The 19,008-nt window shown below is 40.7% G+C and overlaps 1 protein-coding gene across 1 annotated transcript in view; it reads left to right on the forward strand.

Moving 5' to 3' along the window:
• Positions 1–19,008, forward strand: part of FAXC (failed axon connections homolog, metaxin like GST domain containing) — a 32,536-nt gene that overhangs the window by 8,071 nt on the left and 5,457 nt on the right. The window contains exons 3-4 of the mRNA XM_067530028.1: positions 4,619–4,815; positions 12,732–12,949. Coding sequence (XP_067386129.1) covers positions 4,619–4,815; positions 12,732–12,949 — 415 coding nt within the window. The remainder of the gene's footprint in view (positions 1–4,618; positions 4,816–12,731; positions 12,950–19,008) is intronic.

Here is a 19,008-nt window from a genome sequence, read left to right on the forward strand (position 1 = left end):
TTTTTTTCTTGCAGTGCTGATGGGACCTAGCCATGTTTTACCTGTGCCGCTGAATCATGCTAACACCGTGGCTACTCTGCAAGAGGGAACCGTCTTTTAACCAGGAGGGGGGATAATATGAGTTTTGCTGTTGACTTCAGTGGGAACAGAGTGAGGCCAACATTGAATGCTCTGGAAGATCTAGTTTTCGCTGCCAAGCTGGCACTGTGCTCTGAGCTGCAGAAGCCGCTCTACTCTCTGGAAGTAGTAAAGATTCTCTTTCTACCACCCTGCTAGGAGTTTGGTGTGTCTGTGGGCCGCACCTAAGGATATGTCTGCACTTCGTGCTGGGATCTCCCAGCTTGAGGAGACATACACGCGCTGGCGCTGATCACACTAGAGTGCTAAAAACAGTGTGTAGCTGCGGCAGCAGGAGTGTTGGGAGGAACTAGCTACCTGAGTACATACTGGTCTCAAATGGTAAGTATGTATTCAGGGCAGCTAGCCCCTCCCATTGCTTGCACCCCCGCAGCTACACTCTAGTCAACTAGCTCGATCAGAACTAGCATGGGTATGTCTCCTCAGGCTGTGAATCGCACCCCCAGCTCCAAGTGTAGACACACCCTCAGTTTTGCTAGCGTTTCTTGCATTTAGTATATGTTGGGCAGATGGCGCTGCCTGTGCAATGTATGTGCCCTATGGGTGTATAGATTTTTGAAGGAAAATGTGCCTCCCTTTCCACCCTTCCTTTGTTTTCCATCAGCGCCGTGGCACCATTCAGGCCACTCAATGTGGCAAGGACATTTTTGAGCCTGCCTGACTTCTGAACCATCAAGAAAGTCACTTGTTGCTAGAACTTCTTGTCCATTTATATTGGACGGCACTGCTAACAAGCCACCATGCTATCTTGATCGGATGTGTTTGCTTGTTGAATATAACTCTTTTGCCAGTCCCCCTGTCTTAAAAGTTGCCACTGATTGCTTACTGTTTCTAAGCCATCTTGATCTGGCCTAAGTGCTCCGTTGGTGTCTGTGATTGTTGTCCCTCTTTCCTCCTTGCACATAATTGATGTGATTAGCAGTTGTACTGTGTTATAGCACAGCACATCAGACCACTTGTGTGAAATCAGACACCCAATAAAATCACTGCGTTAAACTTTCTCAGCCCTCACTTAGCTGAATGGGGGAATAAGAGGGAATAAGATTCAACCTTACTCCTGCTCTGTGGTGCTCAAATTGTGACAATGGCCTTGGTGGGCTGGAGGAAGGTTGATACTCCCCTCTTCAAGATAGTGAGCAGGGAGGGGACAGACACGGGCTGGGCTCTGGCACCCTACTTCTCCACAGGAGCTCTCTGGGTGCACCAAAGGGAGTAAGCTGTTCTCAGAAAACGGAATAAGGTAACTTGCTCTCCCTTTGCTCTGGCGGGAAGAGTAGGGGAGGAATTGTCATTCTCTGACTGGCAGTTTGTTCTCTGGCCTGCTCTTGCGGCATTGCAGTTACAGGCTGCCCTCTTATTCAGGGCAAATGGTAAAGTTACAGTGTAGGAACAGGTTTTTAGTCCAGCTGTTGAACTTCGATGATGTTCTCTGTAGAGTTTGCTTTGAGGAACCAGTTTTGGGGTCAGGGTTTTTTGGTAAAATAGACTATTCAAACTATATGGATTTTTTTTTTCACAGTCTGACAAAGCATAAAGACAACAGAAACATTACGTTTATATAAGGTCTGTTAGGAAATAGCTTTTTGTTTAAAAATAGATACAAAGTGAAAAAACACAAACATCAGCAATTGGAAATGTTAGGCTTAATTCTTCCTGGGTATTACTGTAAAATGACCCCAAAATGTCCTATGCAATTCCGTTTGTAAATTCCATCTACATAAAATGAGCTTCCCATGGGCTCTTGTGACAATTGCTTTGTAGATTACAGTTAAAGTTAATGTACTAAGGCGGATTTATTTGTTTTTACCTACCAATACCATGGCCACTCACTGTTCTTTGCAGCTTGGCTGGTTCTCAAGTGAGAGTTTGATAAATATTTCATGACCATTAGTAGCAGCTTTAAAGATATCAACGTTTTGGACTTAAAGATATCTGCTTTGGATACAGTGCAATGTAGTATATGGCATTTTGTCAAGGGACGGAGGGAGAGCGTCTTAAAATAACACAAGATAATGACTAGAAGCCTTATATTCCATTTTCCTTGCTTAATCAAACTGTAAGAAAACATTAAAAAAAACCCCAAGGAAACCTAACATACAGGCAATATGTTTGTCAACTTTGTTTCTGAAACCTTAACTTTTGCATTTCCTAAGTTTAAAATGTGTAATCGTAGTCTTACATTAAGATAATTCTTTACACACAAATACATATCTGTGCATGTATATATATGCATATTATACAAAATAATCTTAATTTTTATTAATGTAAGCTTATATTGATTTTAATTACTGCAGTAAAGAGAGAGCTAACAACAAATGCCCAAAATATCAGTATTTTTGGCATAAGGGAAAAACACCCTCATGGAACAGTCCTATGGAGTTTAATAGGGATTAAACCAGCAGTACTGTATAGCTATTTAATAGGGTTCTATAGAAACTATGTTAAAATCCCGTGGAATTTAATAAGGAATGAGATTCTTTCTATTGTTTTTTTTAACTACTGTATAGAAGGAATAAAGTTCTCTATTAAATTCTATAGGATGGTTAAAATAATCTATAGAAAGGTTATCAGTTTCTTTTAAATTATGTAGGCCTTTTTTCATAAGGGAAGAGCCTGGACGAGCATGGAAGAGGTGGTATTCTCTTTTAAGTTTCAAGTCATCTGTTTTCTGCGGTGAGCCAGAACACCTTCCATCTTTCCTCCTCATTCATATGCTAGACAGATAATTTTCATACCCTTATTCATGCATTTCTAGATACAAGTTGTGACACTTCATATCATTTTATTCCCATATCAGGATATTTGTGTTTGGGCAGAAATCTAAGAATCATGGTTAGAATCACAAGACACTGTGTTCCTAACAATGTTCCCCAACATTTCTTCTAGTTTGATCCAGAAGGAAGATGTGACTGGGAAAGACCACATATTTGTAGTGTATCGCACATCCGTATTTTTAAATGTAGCCAGAGTGAAGTGCCATTTAAAGAGGCTCTCCAGCTGAATCTCCTTTGGGTTGGAGGCACTAGCACTATTGGCCACATAAACAAACACACAGCACACTATCTCCTACCTTAATGGATTTATGGAACCTAAATTTTTGAGGCCTAAACAGGTTGACATAATATTGCCAACCCCAAACCTTCAAAAATCATGAGTCAGGCCCCCAAAATAATTGGCTTAAAAATCATAAGATTTTAAAACATGATAAATTTGGGGGATTTTATTTGGCTTCTCATTTTGAACCTTTGAGTTATACATTTTTGAGCTTTTCACCACAGTCATGAAGGCTTAGAAACTTGCTCTATTTTTAAACAGAAGCTGAGATTCGTATTTAATAACAGGACTCCAGGAGCTGGGTCTTTAAGAACACCAACTATCACAAGACTTGCTATAAAATCACAAGAATTGGTAACATTTCAGTGTCCTTTTAAATAAAGGAAATAAAAGAACAAGAATATAGCAGCTCCTACCTGTGCTTTTAGGAATTAGCAGACTTGTAAATAAAGAGAGTTGTGGTCTAATGAGCTAATCACATGACTGGAAGCCAGGAACTTCTGGTTTTATTCCTGATTCATTCCCGACTCGATCTCTCTGCTTCGGCTTTGCTATCTATAAAATGGGGATAAATATTTCCATGCAGAGCCCTGCTAACTTTAATGGGACTCCACCAGGCTCTTGTGGATCTGATTGCAGGGACCTTGGCTGCAGATGTGTGTGGTTCGCAGACCAGGAAATGCCAGGACCATAGGCAAAGACATACTTTCTCTCTCGCCAATGAGGGAGCAACATGTCATTCCATCACTTGGGCCCAGCTGCTTGTTGAAGGCCTGAAAGAAGGCAGGAATACTTGCCATTGGGGTTTCCTCCTGCTGACCTTGAGATAGAGTCTAGGTCCTTCCTTTTCCCACAGCATCCTCTTTCTGTGTGGATTTGTGGGTGTGCAGATTAGCCGCATTTGCCTCTCAGCGCTACTGAGATATTTCATTAGTTAGGATTCATAAGGTGCTTTTAGGATGAAGAGTGCTACTGTGCGTAAATACCAAATACTATTGTTGTTTTGTCTATGATGCAAAATTGTCCAAAATATTGTGCCTGATCCTGTGGTCTTCTGAGTGCTTCTACCCCCCTCGGCCTTTAGTTAAATAACTAACACTAAATCACATTACAGTAGGCATGAAAGGCACATAACACCTTTCAGGACTGGTCCCATTGTTTGGCATTAAAAAAGCAAAACAAAAACAATTACAGGTACGTTCTTTTGGCTAGGAATTACTTATGCTGGAAATAGGTTTTTGCATTTCCATTTAGAATAAGGTTGTCACTCTAATTTGATGGTTACCTTAATGTAGGATATTGATCTTATGCTTCAGGTATTGGCACCTTTTAAAGAAAACTTTATACTGATTAAACAGAAGCTGAAGGGTGTTTTTTGTGTGTGTTTTTTTTTTGTTTTGTTTTGTTTACTTGCTTCTTTTCTTAGAACTATTTTGATGGAAAACTTTCCTCTCAAGGGAAAATGCCCTGGATTGAATACAATCGCAAAAAAGTATCTGGCACTGAGTTCATTATTGACTTTTTGGAAGAGAAACTCGGAGTGAATTTAAATAAAAACCTTGGTCCACATGAAAGAGCTGTTTCCAGAGCAGTGACAAAAATGGTGGAGGAGCACTTCTATTGGTAAGCTTGCATGGTGAAGCTAGTTCTGTTTTGATCTTATCAAACCTGCCGCTGCACATTTTGTCTGGAAATGAATGCTTACTTTGTCTTTCAAATAACTCACAACTGAGCTGTCAGTTCCACAATCCTTTTCACTCTTGGAAACTTGGTATCTGTTTCTGCTGTGCCAGTGCAAATCAGGAGTAAACATCACTGGCGTTGCAAGGGCATAAAACCATTCCAAATGAGGTTCAGAATCAGGCCCGTTGTGCGTCTGCAAGTTTAAAAAGGGGAGCAAAAGCAGGCCAATACTGCGGTCCTGTCACATACACACTTCAGTGGCAGTTCCACATGGGAAATAACTGCAGGATTGGGCTGGTTAATAATAGGCTAAATTTGAGACTGTTCAATAAATCTGTGATTGCCAAAAGGGAGAGAAAAAAATCCAGCATTTGGGATTATAATAGGTGACAGAAGTGCAATATTTTAAACTTATTTAAAACTATATATATATATTTGCACAGTTGTATTAATTTAATAGCATTTTATTGTTATTCGTCCCATATCGGTAACGGGAAGCAGTATTGTTGGCTGAGCGAAGCAAGGTCTAACGTTCAACTCGAAGGATTTCTCTGTTCGTCTGTCTGGTTGTAGAGTAACCGAAAATCATTTAAAAGCTCATAAACCGTAATACGTGATAGAACCTCACTAAAATCTCCCATTGCTCATGCTTACACTCACACGCACAAAAATGAGAGTCTGCCCACTTACCAACAAAGATTTAGGACTAGACACAGCAATCTTTACTCATGTATTCGCTTCTGACATCAGTGATTTACTGGTTGAGTAAAGTCCTTAAAAGCAGAGCACTGTAATGCGGGTTCACATTATGACTTCATTGCTTTAAAAATATGTACGACAAAACACCTATTAGCATTCTGAGAAGCCTTATCATAAATAATTAAAATTAAACTATGCTTGTCAAATAAATGAGCCAAGTACATTTTGTGATGCGTTATTCTTGCTTTTTTTTTTATATGGGCCTCATCCTGCATGGGGCTGAGTGCTTCCTGCTGTGAGGTTCCACTCCCCCTAGGCCAACTGCTGAGAGGAGCTGCTCAGCACCTCAAGCTACAGTTGTCTTCAAGGGAAGTTGCATATGCTTGACACTTCTCAAGATCTGAATATTGACTTCCATGGCAGTTGAGGGCAGTTGGGCCTAGATTCACAAAAGTACGTAGGCATTGTGACACTGAGCATCACAATGGCTAATTATTAGACACATAAAAAATCACAGTAATACTGCGAATCACAAGGCAGGCCTCAGTTAGGCAGCTAGGCTCCAAGACACTGACTGGGGAGCGATAGAGACCTTAGACGGTGATTCACAAAAGCCAACAGGCTAGGCAGGTAGCCACCTAAATTAGCCACTAGGAGATGCCGATGAGAGGTGCATTAGTTAGGCCGCACCCCCTCACCGAGATAGGCTCCTAGGTTTAGGCTGTAGGGAGGTGTGTATTTCTGCTAGTAATTCACATCTGTGAACTGTGTTTAGAGTGAAGCGTCTACACCATTTCTTCAAGAAGCTAGGGGAAGGAGGTAGCTCTCTCTCATAACATTTAGCCCAGCGGATAGGGCACTCACCTCCAGTATAGCAGACAAGTGGTTCAAGTCCCATCTCCACCTGCTGAGAGGGGTTTGAACAGTGATCTGCCTTCTAGGCTGAGGTCAGATCTAAAGCTGCCTTCAAAAATGGTTTTAGTCAATATGCCCCAAGTGCAATAATCAATGTCAGTCGGGATTAGATGAAAAAAAATTACCTTAAAGTTATGGTGCACCAGATAAAAAATCCAGAAACTAAGTATTTATACATTTGCTTCTTTACACAGTATGTTCTCTGGCAGTCTTGTAAAGGTCCCTAATTAAGGGAAAGAAAAGGAATATTACTCATGACATTCAGAAATTTTAGCTATAAATTACCAACACAGACTTTGTGGTTCCTGCTAGGTCTACAGGAGAAATCTTTTGTCTCTTCAAAATGGACTCTGTCTCCTTGCTGCTTTCTAAGGGACAGTCTAGATTAGGAAAGGAGGTTGAGATCAGGTTGGGGTTGGCAAACACATGTTAGGAATGTGCTTGTTTACCCAAAGTGAATCTCAACTATTTTTTCTAAACTAGACAAAAATCTAAGGAACAGAGCCTCAGCCGGTGCAAGCTGTCATAACTCCACTGAAGAACACCGAGTGCCCGTGATCTGAGGATCTATCCCTAACGGTCTCGTACTTTGTATGTGCTAAGGAGCTCCACCTCCCACTTCACCCTTGTGAACATCCATCTCTTGCTTTGCAGAAGTTCTTAATGAAGTTTCAGACAGTAAAGCAGGGGGTCTCAAACTGGGGGTCAGGGTTGCGAGCTGTCAGCCCCTGCATAGGCCATGGCTGTAACTGTCAGCCCCGTGCTTGGCTGACAGCCAGAGCCCTTCAGAGCTGGATGGCTGGAGAGCAGCGACTGCTGGCTGGGTGCTCTGAAGGTAGTGCCGCCCCCAGCAGAGCACAGAAGTAAGGGTGGCATGGAATGGGGGAAAGGAGGCTGTCACTTTTTTGGGGGGTCATCACAGCCTGACATATTTTCAGAACGGGTCCCGGAAAAAAAAAGTCTAACCCCTGCAGTAAAGGGATGTTTCAGGCTAGCCACTTCTGCCTACTCCCTCTCCTGACTCATGTACTGAGACTAAAGTAATTACCTATGTCTTTGTTTCATATATGCTAGTTCTTGGGACCATTACCATTCAGTGGATTATTATTTCATTTATTTCCTAAGGTTTGTATGGATTTGTAAGATTTGTATCTGAGGCACTAATAAGTTTTAAAAAATACACAGATCCCACCAATACTTAACATAACAAAGTCAGTGTATAAAAGTCTAGTAGACCCATGTAACAAAATAAACAACCAGTGATAACATTACTCATCCCTCTCCCAACTCCCTTTGCTCTCACTCTCTCCAATGCCTGAGGAAATAGATGGCCTTACAGTGTCACCTAAAGGTCTGGAGTTCAGAGAGGCCTTTTTTAAAGGGACTCATGCCTAGGACTCTTCTCTGAGTCTTCAGGACATCCACTGTTTATCACTGGTAGTTCTTATGATTGGCCCAATAAGCATATTAGGAGTCAATGAATAACCAGCTTGAGCGACAGTGTGAGCTGAGGCCCTTCTTAGTGGAAAAGGTGGGTTTTCTAACATGAAGTGTGAATTAATGCTCAGCTTTAAGCAAGTTTCAGCATTCTAATATTACAGCTATAAAATGAATAGGTATTGTTGGTAGTAAGTACAGATAAATCAGTTTATCAAGTGTTGTAATCATAATATACTCTGATAAGATCCTGGGTAGGGCCAATTTTCAAAGTCGCCTCAACCCAGCCTCTAAATTTGTACCTGTAGTTTGGTTGGCACACACATTTCTGCATGCTCACAATCATGGATTTGTGTGACTAAATCAGGTAGTTGACTGTTTAGCTACCTTCTTTGCAGGCCCAAATTGAGTTTTGGGACATCTGTTGCCCCAAGTTATCCATACAAAGTGTCAGGCACAAGTGTGAGGCTGTTCGTGAAAATTAGGCTTTCACCGGATTAATATTCATATAACCAATCTTTATCTTGTGTTTGTCCTATCCGGGACCAAAATTTTACTGCTCCACAACCAATGAGTGAGACACAAGGAAATATTTAGTTCATCCATTAATATATGCTGGTTGTTGAAGTTGTGGTGGAAATCTATGATGGAGTTTAAGTCATCTGTCCAGAGGATGAAAATATCATCAATGTATCTCAGGTATATCATTGGTATATTTGTCCTGAAATTCTTCTTTATGGTGGCCCATGAAGAGGGTGGCATATTGGGGAGCCATCCAAGTACCCATGGCTGTTCCCATGGTTTGGACAAAGGGTTTGTTGTTGAATGTAAAATTGTTAAGGGGCAATGATGAAATGGATAAGTTTGGCGATGTGTTTGGTGTGGCATTCAGAGGGTTGTCCATTGTCTTGGAAATATTTGAGGCAGGTAACTATGCTGTCATTGTGAGGGATGATGGTTTACAGGGAGGTAACATCTGTAGTGTCAGAGTTGGTGTACTGAGGAAGGTTGTCAATGTTGTGGAGTTTGTGGAGGAAGTCAGTTGTGTCCTGGAGGAAGCTGGTCCTTTGTGTGGTGAGTGGTTTGAGGATGGTTTCTATGAGACCCAGTATCCGTTCAGTAAGAGTGCTGTGGCCCAATATGATGAATCTGTCTGGGTTCCCTCATCTGTGTATCTTTGGAAGCATGTAGAAGGTCCTGGGGTGGGTTCATGTAGAGTTTCTCTTAGAGTTGTTTGGGGAAGAATTTGATGGTATCCTTAAATTCCTAGGTAAATTGTGTTGTGGGAGTCTTCTTTGATTTCTTCATACTCGGTGGTGTCAGAGAGTTGTTTGTTGGTCTCATTAACATAGTCATCATAGTTGAGGACTATGATGGCACCCCTTTTTCTGCTGGTTTGATCACTATTTCATGGTTAGATTTCTGGGACTCTGGACAGACAACTTAAACTCCCTCATAGATTTCCACCACAACTTCAACAACCACCACTGTCCATTAAACTCTCTTGGGAACACTCTCACACCAGCATCAACTTCTTGGACACCAAGATCAGCTTCAGCAATGGAACCTATAAACAACTCTATACAAGAAACCCATGGATCATCACACCTATCTTTCACAGATCCAGTAACCACCCCCAAACACACCAAGAAATCTGTTATCTACATCCAGGCACTCAGCAACCACAGAATATGCTCCTAGGAGAAAGTCCGTGATATATACCTTAACACACTCAAAACCGCCTTCATCAAACAAGGACGCTCCATCAGAGAGTAGATCACATCATGGAACGGGTCACCCAAACACGCTGAGAGAGCCTGCTTCAATACAACAATAAGACTCCCTCCAACCATACCCCTCCCCACCCCAGTTGTCACCTACCATCCCACACTGGAACCCATACTGGGTATCATCAAACAACTATAATCCATGCACGATGGGAACCCAATCCTGAAAGAAATCTTTCCTGAACCACCTCTTCTAGCCTTCAAACAATCCCCCAATTTCTTCAAGCTCCTCATCAGATGCAAGCTCCCCACAGACTAGGACACAGCAGCTCAAAGTGGCACCAGACGCAAAACCCCCAGCCATATCTCCATCGCTGTTATGGCCAACACCCCCCACAACACATCTTTCAAGATTCATGGGTCCTATATGTGCCTATCGCAACATGTGGTGTACCTCATCCAGTGCACTAAAAGCCTCAATAGCAACTATGTGTGTGAAACCAGACAATCTCTATGGTCTCAAATGAACACGCACAGGAAAATAATAAAAGACAAAAACACCACATCCCCTATGGCTGAACACATTTCACAGAGCTATCACACTTTCTCTGACCTATTAGTCCTCATCCTCTAAGAAACCTGCACAACACTTTCAAAAGACGAGCCTTGGAGCTTTAATTTATAACTTTGCTCGGTGCTAAAAATCATGGTTTTAATAAAGAAACTGGGTTTATGTCTTTTTACAACAGTCTGCAGCCCACTAAACCCCCTTTTTGGCCTATAACTACAGGGATGTTGACGGGTCCTTTCCCTTTGGATGGTCCCTTAGAGTATGTGCTAACTACTGATGCTAAACTATCTGTTCAATCTTCTATTTAGCTGAGACACTCTAGGCTATGTCTATACTAGAGACATTACAGCGGTACCACTGCAGCTGCACCATTGTAAGGTCTCCCATGTAGGCGCTGTATGCTGATGTGAGAGAGCTCCCATCAGCATAATTAAACCACCCCCAAAAAGCGGCGATAGCTATGTCGGTGAGAGAGTGTCTCCTGACAATGTAGCACTGTCCACACCAGCACTTTCGTTGCTGAAACTTATCTCGGTCAGGAGTGTGTTTTTTCAAACCCTTGACTGACAAAATTGTACTGACAAAAGAGCTAGTGTAGACATAGCCTTAGTTCTGTGTGGCTCAGAATTTGTCTCTTTCACCAGCAGAAGTTGGCCCAATAAAAGATATTACCTCACCCACCTTCTTTCTCTAAAACTCACTTAGTTAAATCAATTTCAAATTGAAAAAGCTTGCCTTGCCTTTAGTAGACCAGCTCTCAGAATACTTAAATATAAATATGAATTCACTGAATTAATTTTAATTTGATTAATTGAAAACGTCTCTGGGAGCTCACTTTGGACAGTACTGTATATCTTGGGCTTTTATTGCAATTTGCTTGGCTATTAAGCCAAATATCCTCCTTTTACTCTCAGCAAGAAATATCCTTGGTGACCTTTTAATGTTAACAGAGTCATTAAAGTGAAGAATTTGTGAACTGTTTCCTAACGAGATTAGAAATTGACCCTAGTGAGAAAGTAGGTGTAGTATCATGAAAATACTGAACTCTGCTTCTGTCTGTGGTTGCAGAAAATTGTGATGATATGAAAGAAAATTTATAGGAGTGCCCAAAAAGATTTTGCGCTTTCTCTCTCTTGCATTAGTTGATCAGTATGTACAATGAGGCACTCCCATAGGCTTAGAACTATGTACAATGATAAACTGAAGTCATGTTCAGAATTGTAAAAACTGGGTTCTGATTACTTTCACTGGGAAATCTCAGTACAGTGGAACAGTTAACATGTAGACAGTATTCTATAATATTTGATCATTCAATTTTTCTAACTAACTCCACTAGGCTGTTGTGCCTCCATCAGCCAGCTTCCAAAATGATCACAAATGTTTAAGGTGCTTTTATATTTTCCAGTTTGGAAATTACTCAGAATACCCAGCATACATTGCCATATACACCCTGCATTTCCCAGACACCCTCGTCTGCATATGCTCTTCCTACCTCCTCCTCTGATGTGTATTTGTTTTAACCCCCTGCTCCTGCTCCCTTTGAAGTTGGTGACAAAAATCCTATTGTCATCTTGATCTTTCAATATTTACTTATGACTGTCACTTTCCGAATTAATGATTCCTTTTCTCATGAGCTTTTCCAGCAAAGAACTGAAATTTTCTTTAATCTGTTGGAAGAGTAATGAAGACCTGCAACTCAAGTGAGAACTGGAAGATTTTGACTGGCAGAGCAAATTCAATAAAGACTCCTCTTAAAAGAATACATCTTCCATACAACAAAACAAATATATAGATTGAAATACAGCAAAGCCCCTTTGAAAACATGTCTCATTCAGGGTAAAATTTCCCTTCATAGGAGGATGCAAAAGAAAACTAACCTGACAAAGTATAAATCTTTTAAATGAATTAATTTTCTGTTTAAACCATAAAGCATAATACATTTCAGAGGAGAGCGGAGGCTTCTGAAACAAATACCTATTACAAGAATCATATTATTGCTCCAAAATGATTCATTTGGCAGACTTCAGCAGTGCATAGAGTCACTACTTAGACAAAGTAAGAATAAAGCATAAGCCAAAAGGAATGAATGGGTAGGTAGGAAAGGTTTGTCACATGTGTATCATAGTCTTTTACTAAAACCAGATCCTGTTTGCACAGCACTTTACTGTGTTAATCTAGGGCCCGAATCTGCAACCCTTATTTCTGTTGAGTAGTACTTTACTCCCCTGAATCACATTGATCTCAATGGGACTACTTGCATGACTAACTGCTATGCAGTGTGAACAAGAGCTTCAGAATGAGGGCCAACATTTAGTATTCTGGCTGATATTCCACAGTCACATCAAGATGTATATTTTACCTCAGAGCTAGCTTTCCATCAGGCCAATAATCCTTAGGGCCTCGAGAGTTATGTAAGCTCTTCATCAAACCCTTTTCTGGGCTACTTTGTAGAGGTGTTGTGGTGTGTATGTGCTGCACAGCTGTAACTTGTTTTCACAACATTCTAGGACATTAGCTTATTGCCAGTGGGTGGACAATCTCCATGAAACCCAGAAGATGCTTTCTTGTAGTGGCCCCTTTAGTGACCTGCTGAAGTGGATTCTATGCCATCTAACGAAAGGAATTGTGAAACGAGAAATGTATGGCCATGGCATTGGCCGCTTCTCTGAGGAAGAGATGTACAAGCTGATGGAGAAAGACATGCGGTCTCTAGCAGGTCTCTTGGGTAATGTACAACACATTATATTCTATATTTTGCACCGTCACTTTTTGCATGATTAGATTTACTTGTAATGTTCTCCGTCAGGCTGTTTAAACATTTTGTTTCCAAATTATATATACATAGGCTATCTTTTTCAGAGGATGTTGTGAAGGCCAAGATTGTAACAGGGTTCAAAAAAGAACTAGATAATTTCATGCAGGATTGGTCCATCAATGGCTATTAGCCAGGTTGGGCAGGGATGCAAAACCATGCTCTGAAGTGCCCCTGGCCGCTGTTTGCCAGAAGCTGGGCATGAGTGACAAGAGATGCCTCACTTGGTGATTACTTGGTCTGTTCATTCCCCATGAAGCACCTGGCACTGGTCACTGTCGGAAGACAGGATACTGGGCTAGATGGACCATTGGTCTGACCCAGCATGGCCGTTCTTATGCTCTATCGTGGCACTATCATTCCATCTTCCTAGTTAAGGCGATATCACTTTTTCTTGCTACCATTGTATACGTATAGTGCCAAATTTTGCCACCAGAGCCATACGCTCATGTCCTGTTGCCTTCACTGGGAATTGTGTTTGTGTGCGTAAGGGCAGAATTTGGCCCACAGCTTTTTAACAGCAAATATTTGTAAAGCTGGTGTTTGAGAAGCACTTGAAGATATTATAGTTGTTTTGGTCAGTTGAGAATTTGATTGACATTAACACTCTTTGAGAGAGCTTTTTACTAACAGGTTATAACTGTTATTCAGTTGGCATTCAAGCTGGTTGAGCTGCTGGTGGGACCTGTGTTTCTGCTGTCAGAAGGGATGGTGAAGGACTTGTTGGTTGAAGCAGGTGGACCCTTTGTGATAAAACTGAACCAAATTAGTGACCACATGAACAGTTTTTTGGCTTCCTCCTTTAAAAGAACTAGTCTGCTCCACTCATCTGCTCTCTCTTTCCCAGCCCCCCCACCCCAAGAGAAATACTGTTCAGTTGACCGCTTGACACTCTATAGCAGAACAGAAGAATTTCAGTTCCTTAATCTTACCCTTTCCACTGTCCTCTGATCTTTCCTCTGTTTCATGCTTGTATGGTAGAGTTAAAGGGGTAAAGCTTGATTTGGAGTTAGCACATGCTTAGCTGTGTAGGATGAAATCCTGTTGGAACAATGCTGATGTACAAGGGTTTATTAAACACAGGTCTTTTATTTGTAACAGTGCTTTCCCCTTTAGTACACAGTATTTTTACTCCCTGAAGGTACTTGTACAGTGTAATCAACTCACCTTTCAATCTTCTCTTTGATCTTCTTAAATCTCTCACTGTAGCACATTTTCTGTAACCCTCAAATCATTTTTATGACTCTTTTCTGCACCCTCTCCAATTGTGCAACATTCTTTTAAAAATATGGCTATAGAATTATCTGCTGTATTCCAATTTCATTGTCACCAATGCCCCTAACTCCTACTCAGTACTCCCCTGTTTAAAGAATCACATTAGCCCTTTTTGTCATAGCATCGCACTGATAGTGCATGCTATTTCTTAATTATAATTATTATTATTTGAATGATCATTGTGCCGAGGAGCTCCAGTCATGGATCAGGACCCTGTTGTGTTAGGCATTGTACAAACAGAAAACAAAGATGGATTTTGCCCCAAAGGTTTATAATCTAAGACAAGAAACAACAGATGAATACAGACAGATCAACAAGGGAGTATAAGGAAACAGAGAGAATAATGGTCAGCATAGTAAGCTGTGGTCTTAGCACACCAGCTCTTATAACCCATATATCCTTTTCAGCATCATTGCTTTCAGGACACAGTCCCCATTCTGTAGGTATGGCCTGCATTCCTTGTACCTAGATGTATAACTTTGCATTTGTCTATATTGAAACATATTTTGTCTGAATGGGTCCAGCTTACCAAGTGATCCATATCACTCTGTATGACTGCCCAGTCCTCTTCATTATTTACCGCTCCTCCACAGATTTTATCAGCAGTGATTTTTATATTTACTTTCAGGTCATTGATGAAAATGTTGAGTAGCATCAGGTTTAGTACCAGTCGGTGCGGAACCCCACTAGAAATACCCTCTTCAGTAATTATTTCCTTTTGATGACTACTTTTTTGAGATCTGCCAGTTAGATGGTTCTTAATCCATTTAATGTTTGCTTTCTTGATATTGCATAATGCTAATTTTTAATCAGAATGTCATGTGGTGCTAAGCCCAGTGCCTTCTAGAAGTTTAGCTATATTATATAGCTATTACTATACTATAGTTAAGTATTTATATTGATATAATTATGTAACTATATTAGATAACTATATTGTAGTCACCCTTATTAACCAAACTTGTAATCCCACCAAAGAATGAAATCAGATTTGTTTGACAAGACCTATTTTTCATAAAACACTGTTGACTAGCATTAATTATATTCACATTCTTTAATTCTTTTTTCAATTGAATCCCATATCAACTTTTCCATTATTTTGCCTGGGATGTATGTTAGGTTAACCAGCATGTACATACCTGGGTCATCTTGTTTGCCTTTTTTGAATATTGGCACATTATTAGCACTCTTCCAGTCTTATGGAATTTTCCTGGTATTCCAATATTTATTAAAAACTAACATCAGCTTCTACAGATCTGTAACCCTTAGTCCTTATTTCCTAGTGTTTATAGATTGAAATCAGACCCATAATCAAACAATAAGACTTTATAGACACTTCTCCTAGATTATTATTGCAGATCTTTGGTCATGTACTAAGTAAAGCATCCAACTGAAGCCCATGTGAATAGCAGCTGGAGAAGCGCAATGATCCTGGGAAGTGCACTGTGTCAAATACCTTGTTGTAAAAGTGTATTTATGAATAAAAATGAGGCAAAATGAATTTATAAATAAAAATCAGTCAGTGCTTGACACTGTTGTGACATCTGGGTAGCCAATCAGAAAACTCTATTTGTGATCTAATGTTCTTTCCTAAAACTGGGGGAACACCTATTTTGTTTGTTTCATTAAAGTATCAGTTTAACAGCATGATAGCAGAACGTGCTGTACATTTTTAGGACAATGGCAGGCCACATGAAATTTGTATACATATTAATGTAACAGAAACAGAGAGATTTGTATAGTAGTTAAAGAGCAACATAAAACACTTCATTGACACCTTAGAATAGTCTAATTTCACTGGGCCAAAGTTTGGCCCCTTTTGTCAGGTTGAGGGCTCCACAGGTGTTATTCCCACTGATTTTAATGAAATTAATTATGAAGTAAGGCCCTACTCAATGACAGGGTGTCAGAATCTGGCCTTTTGTCTTTACAAAATGGTTCTCCCCATGACTGACAAACCCTATCTGGGCTTAATTTTTTTCAGCTGACACGTCATTCAGGCACTACAGCACTGGGAATCATATAGGTACCTAGATAGATAAATGGCACCACTGCAAGATTTCTTCTTAGTGTGTGGATATCTTGACCTAAGCACCAGGGCTGGGATTTTTAATGGTGCATATGGGGTTAGGGGCCCAGCTTCCTGGAAATTCAGTGGCAGTTGCTGGGTACCTAACTCCCTTAGGCTCCTTTGAAAAGCCCAGTCTTGGGGTTTGATTGAGTCTGCAGCTGTACACAGAAGAGACCCCCTGCATGTGACTTATAACCCTCAGGTGAAGGGAGGCTCAAATACCTCACTATCAGCATCCTCCCCGGACCCTGAAGAATGCTTTTGGGGTGCTGTCCCACATGGAAGAAAGTATTCACATTCTGTTGGTCTGCTCTGTAATAGAGATTGCTCTGACCCTTACAATTCCTGACCTTACAAATTAAGAAAAGCTCTACCAGATTCTCCATCCCTTCACTCCCTCCCATGAGCTCTCCCACTGGAGAGGGCAGTTGGGCTCTTGGTTCTTAATTAGAAAAACCCAGGGCAAAAGCAGGAGAATTAAAGTGCTGCCTAAATCCTGACACACAGTGGCTGCTTATCTTGAGTTGATTTTGAGACTGTTCCAGATCAGATTAATTTGAAGCCCTGTTTGCATCATGACAAATACGCACTAGAGCAGCAATATTTCTTTTTAGCTCCAAAACCAGTTTCTAAAAAGGAATAATTTGGCAGCTGCCCACTCTCTCTCCGCCCTGCAGTGTTGAAGGGGTGGAAATATTTATCTTGCTTGGTTTGAAGCTGAGCTTTATTCTTCGCCTGGTGTGGTAGAGTAATATTGCAACACTCTGAAGCAATCTTTAACATGCGTATGGCATCAGTAAGTGCATAGAATGGGGTGGAAGTAGAATTTTATATAGTCTCTTTCACATTGAAGATATCCCAGAAGGCCTTACAAAACAGCCGATTTGCAAATGTAGCAGCAGTTCATGCTTAACTCTGGACACCAAGGACCAGACCTTCAACGGGTGTAAATCAAAGGAGATACATCTATTTTCACCAAATGAGGATGTAGACTAGTCAATTTTTCTTATCAGAATTTTGTTCTGCTGTTTTCAAAAAATACTAGTAAGATCTTGTACTTCCACTACGGCAAAGCCACCTTTAGAAACAACTTCAGTTTAATGTGTTATTAGAAAGGTGGAGTAGTCTGCTATAGTGTCTATATATCTTAGGCACTTATATGGCCAACCTTAGCATACTATCTGAGCACTGATTTTTAATGTATTTATCATAACAAAACCCTGGGAAAAATAAAGAAATAGTATTAGTCCCATTTTACAGATGGGGAACTGAAGCACAGAGAGAACAACGGTGGGATCCACAAAGGGACTTCAGTGTCGCAACACTAAGCGTCATAGCACCTAACTTTTAGGTGCCTCAGAAATCACAGGAACAACACTGTGACCCACAGAGCCTGAGTTAGGCACTTAGGCTCCCTATACAAGGAATGGGGAGAGACCGGCACCTTAGACGGCAATCCACAAAGCCAGCATACTAGGCAGAGAGTTGTCTAAGCTAGCTAGGAGAGTGTTTGCTAAGTCCTACCCCTCTCTTGGAGTTTGGTGCTAAAGTTTGGGCTAGCTCTGCTTGTGATTCACAAGCTGGGGGAAGAGAGGTGTTTAGCAGTCTAAGTCATGTGTGGGGGCAGATCAGAGCAAACGATTCCACTGTGTAGAAAAAATAGGAAGTATGGGAAGAGACCACCCTGGCTTACCCAGGCGATCGTCAATGATCTGAAACTCAAAAAGGAGTCCTGCAAGAAGTAGAAACCAGGTCAAATTGCAAAGGATGAATATGAACAAACAACACGAGTATGTAGGGACAAAATTAGACAGGCCAAGGCACAAAACGAGGTTAAACTAGTTAGAGACATAAGAGATAACAAGAAAACATTCTACAAATATACTAGAAATAAGAGGAAGACCAAGGAAAGGGTAGACTCATTACTCAATGACTGGGAAAGAGAATAACAGAAAATGTGGAAATGACAGAAGTGGTAAATGACTTTTTTGTTTGTTTTCACCAGAAAGTTTAGTAGCAACTGGACATCTAACATAGTGAACCCCAGTGAAAATGAGGTAGGATCTGAGGCTAAAATAGGGAAAGACCAAGTCAAAAAATTACTTAGACAAGTTAGATGTGCTCAAGTCACCAGGGCTTAATGAAATACATCCTAGAATACTCCAGGAACTGACTGAGGAGATATCTGAGCCATTAGTGATTATCTTCGAAAACTCATGGAAGGACGGGAAAGATTCCAGAGGACTGGAAGAGGACAAATACAGTGCAATCTATGAAAAGGGGAATAAAAGGAACCTGGGGAATTACAGACCAGTCATCTTAACTTCAGCACTTGGAAAAACAATGGAGCAAATAATCAAGCAATCAATTTGCAAACACCTAGAAGATAATAAGGTGATAAGTAACAGTCAATAACAAATTATGTCAAACTAACCTAATAGTTTTCTTGACAGGGTAACAAGCCTTTCCTTGCAGATGGGGGGAAGCGATAGATGTGGTGTATCTTGACTTTAGTAAGGCTTTTGATGCTATCTCACATGACTTTCTCATAAACAAACAAACTAGGGAAATATAGCCTGGATGGAGCTACTATAAGTAGGTGCATAACTGATTGCAAGATCATTCCCAG

This window comes from Emydura macquarii, unplaced genomic scaffold, assembly GCF_026122565.2.
Source record: "Emydura macquarii macquarii isolate MOO-44397 ecotype Brisbane River unplaced genomic scaffold, CSIRO-AGI_Emac_v2 contig_3019, whole genome shotgun sequence".
NCBI classification, from domain to species: Eukaryota; Metazoa; Chordata; order Testudines; family Chelidae; genus Emydura; species Emydura macquarii.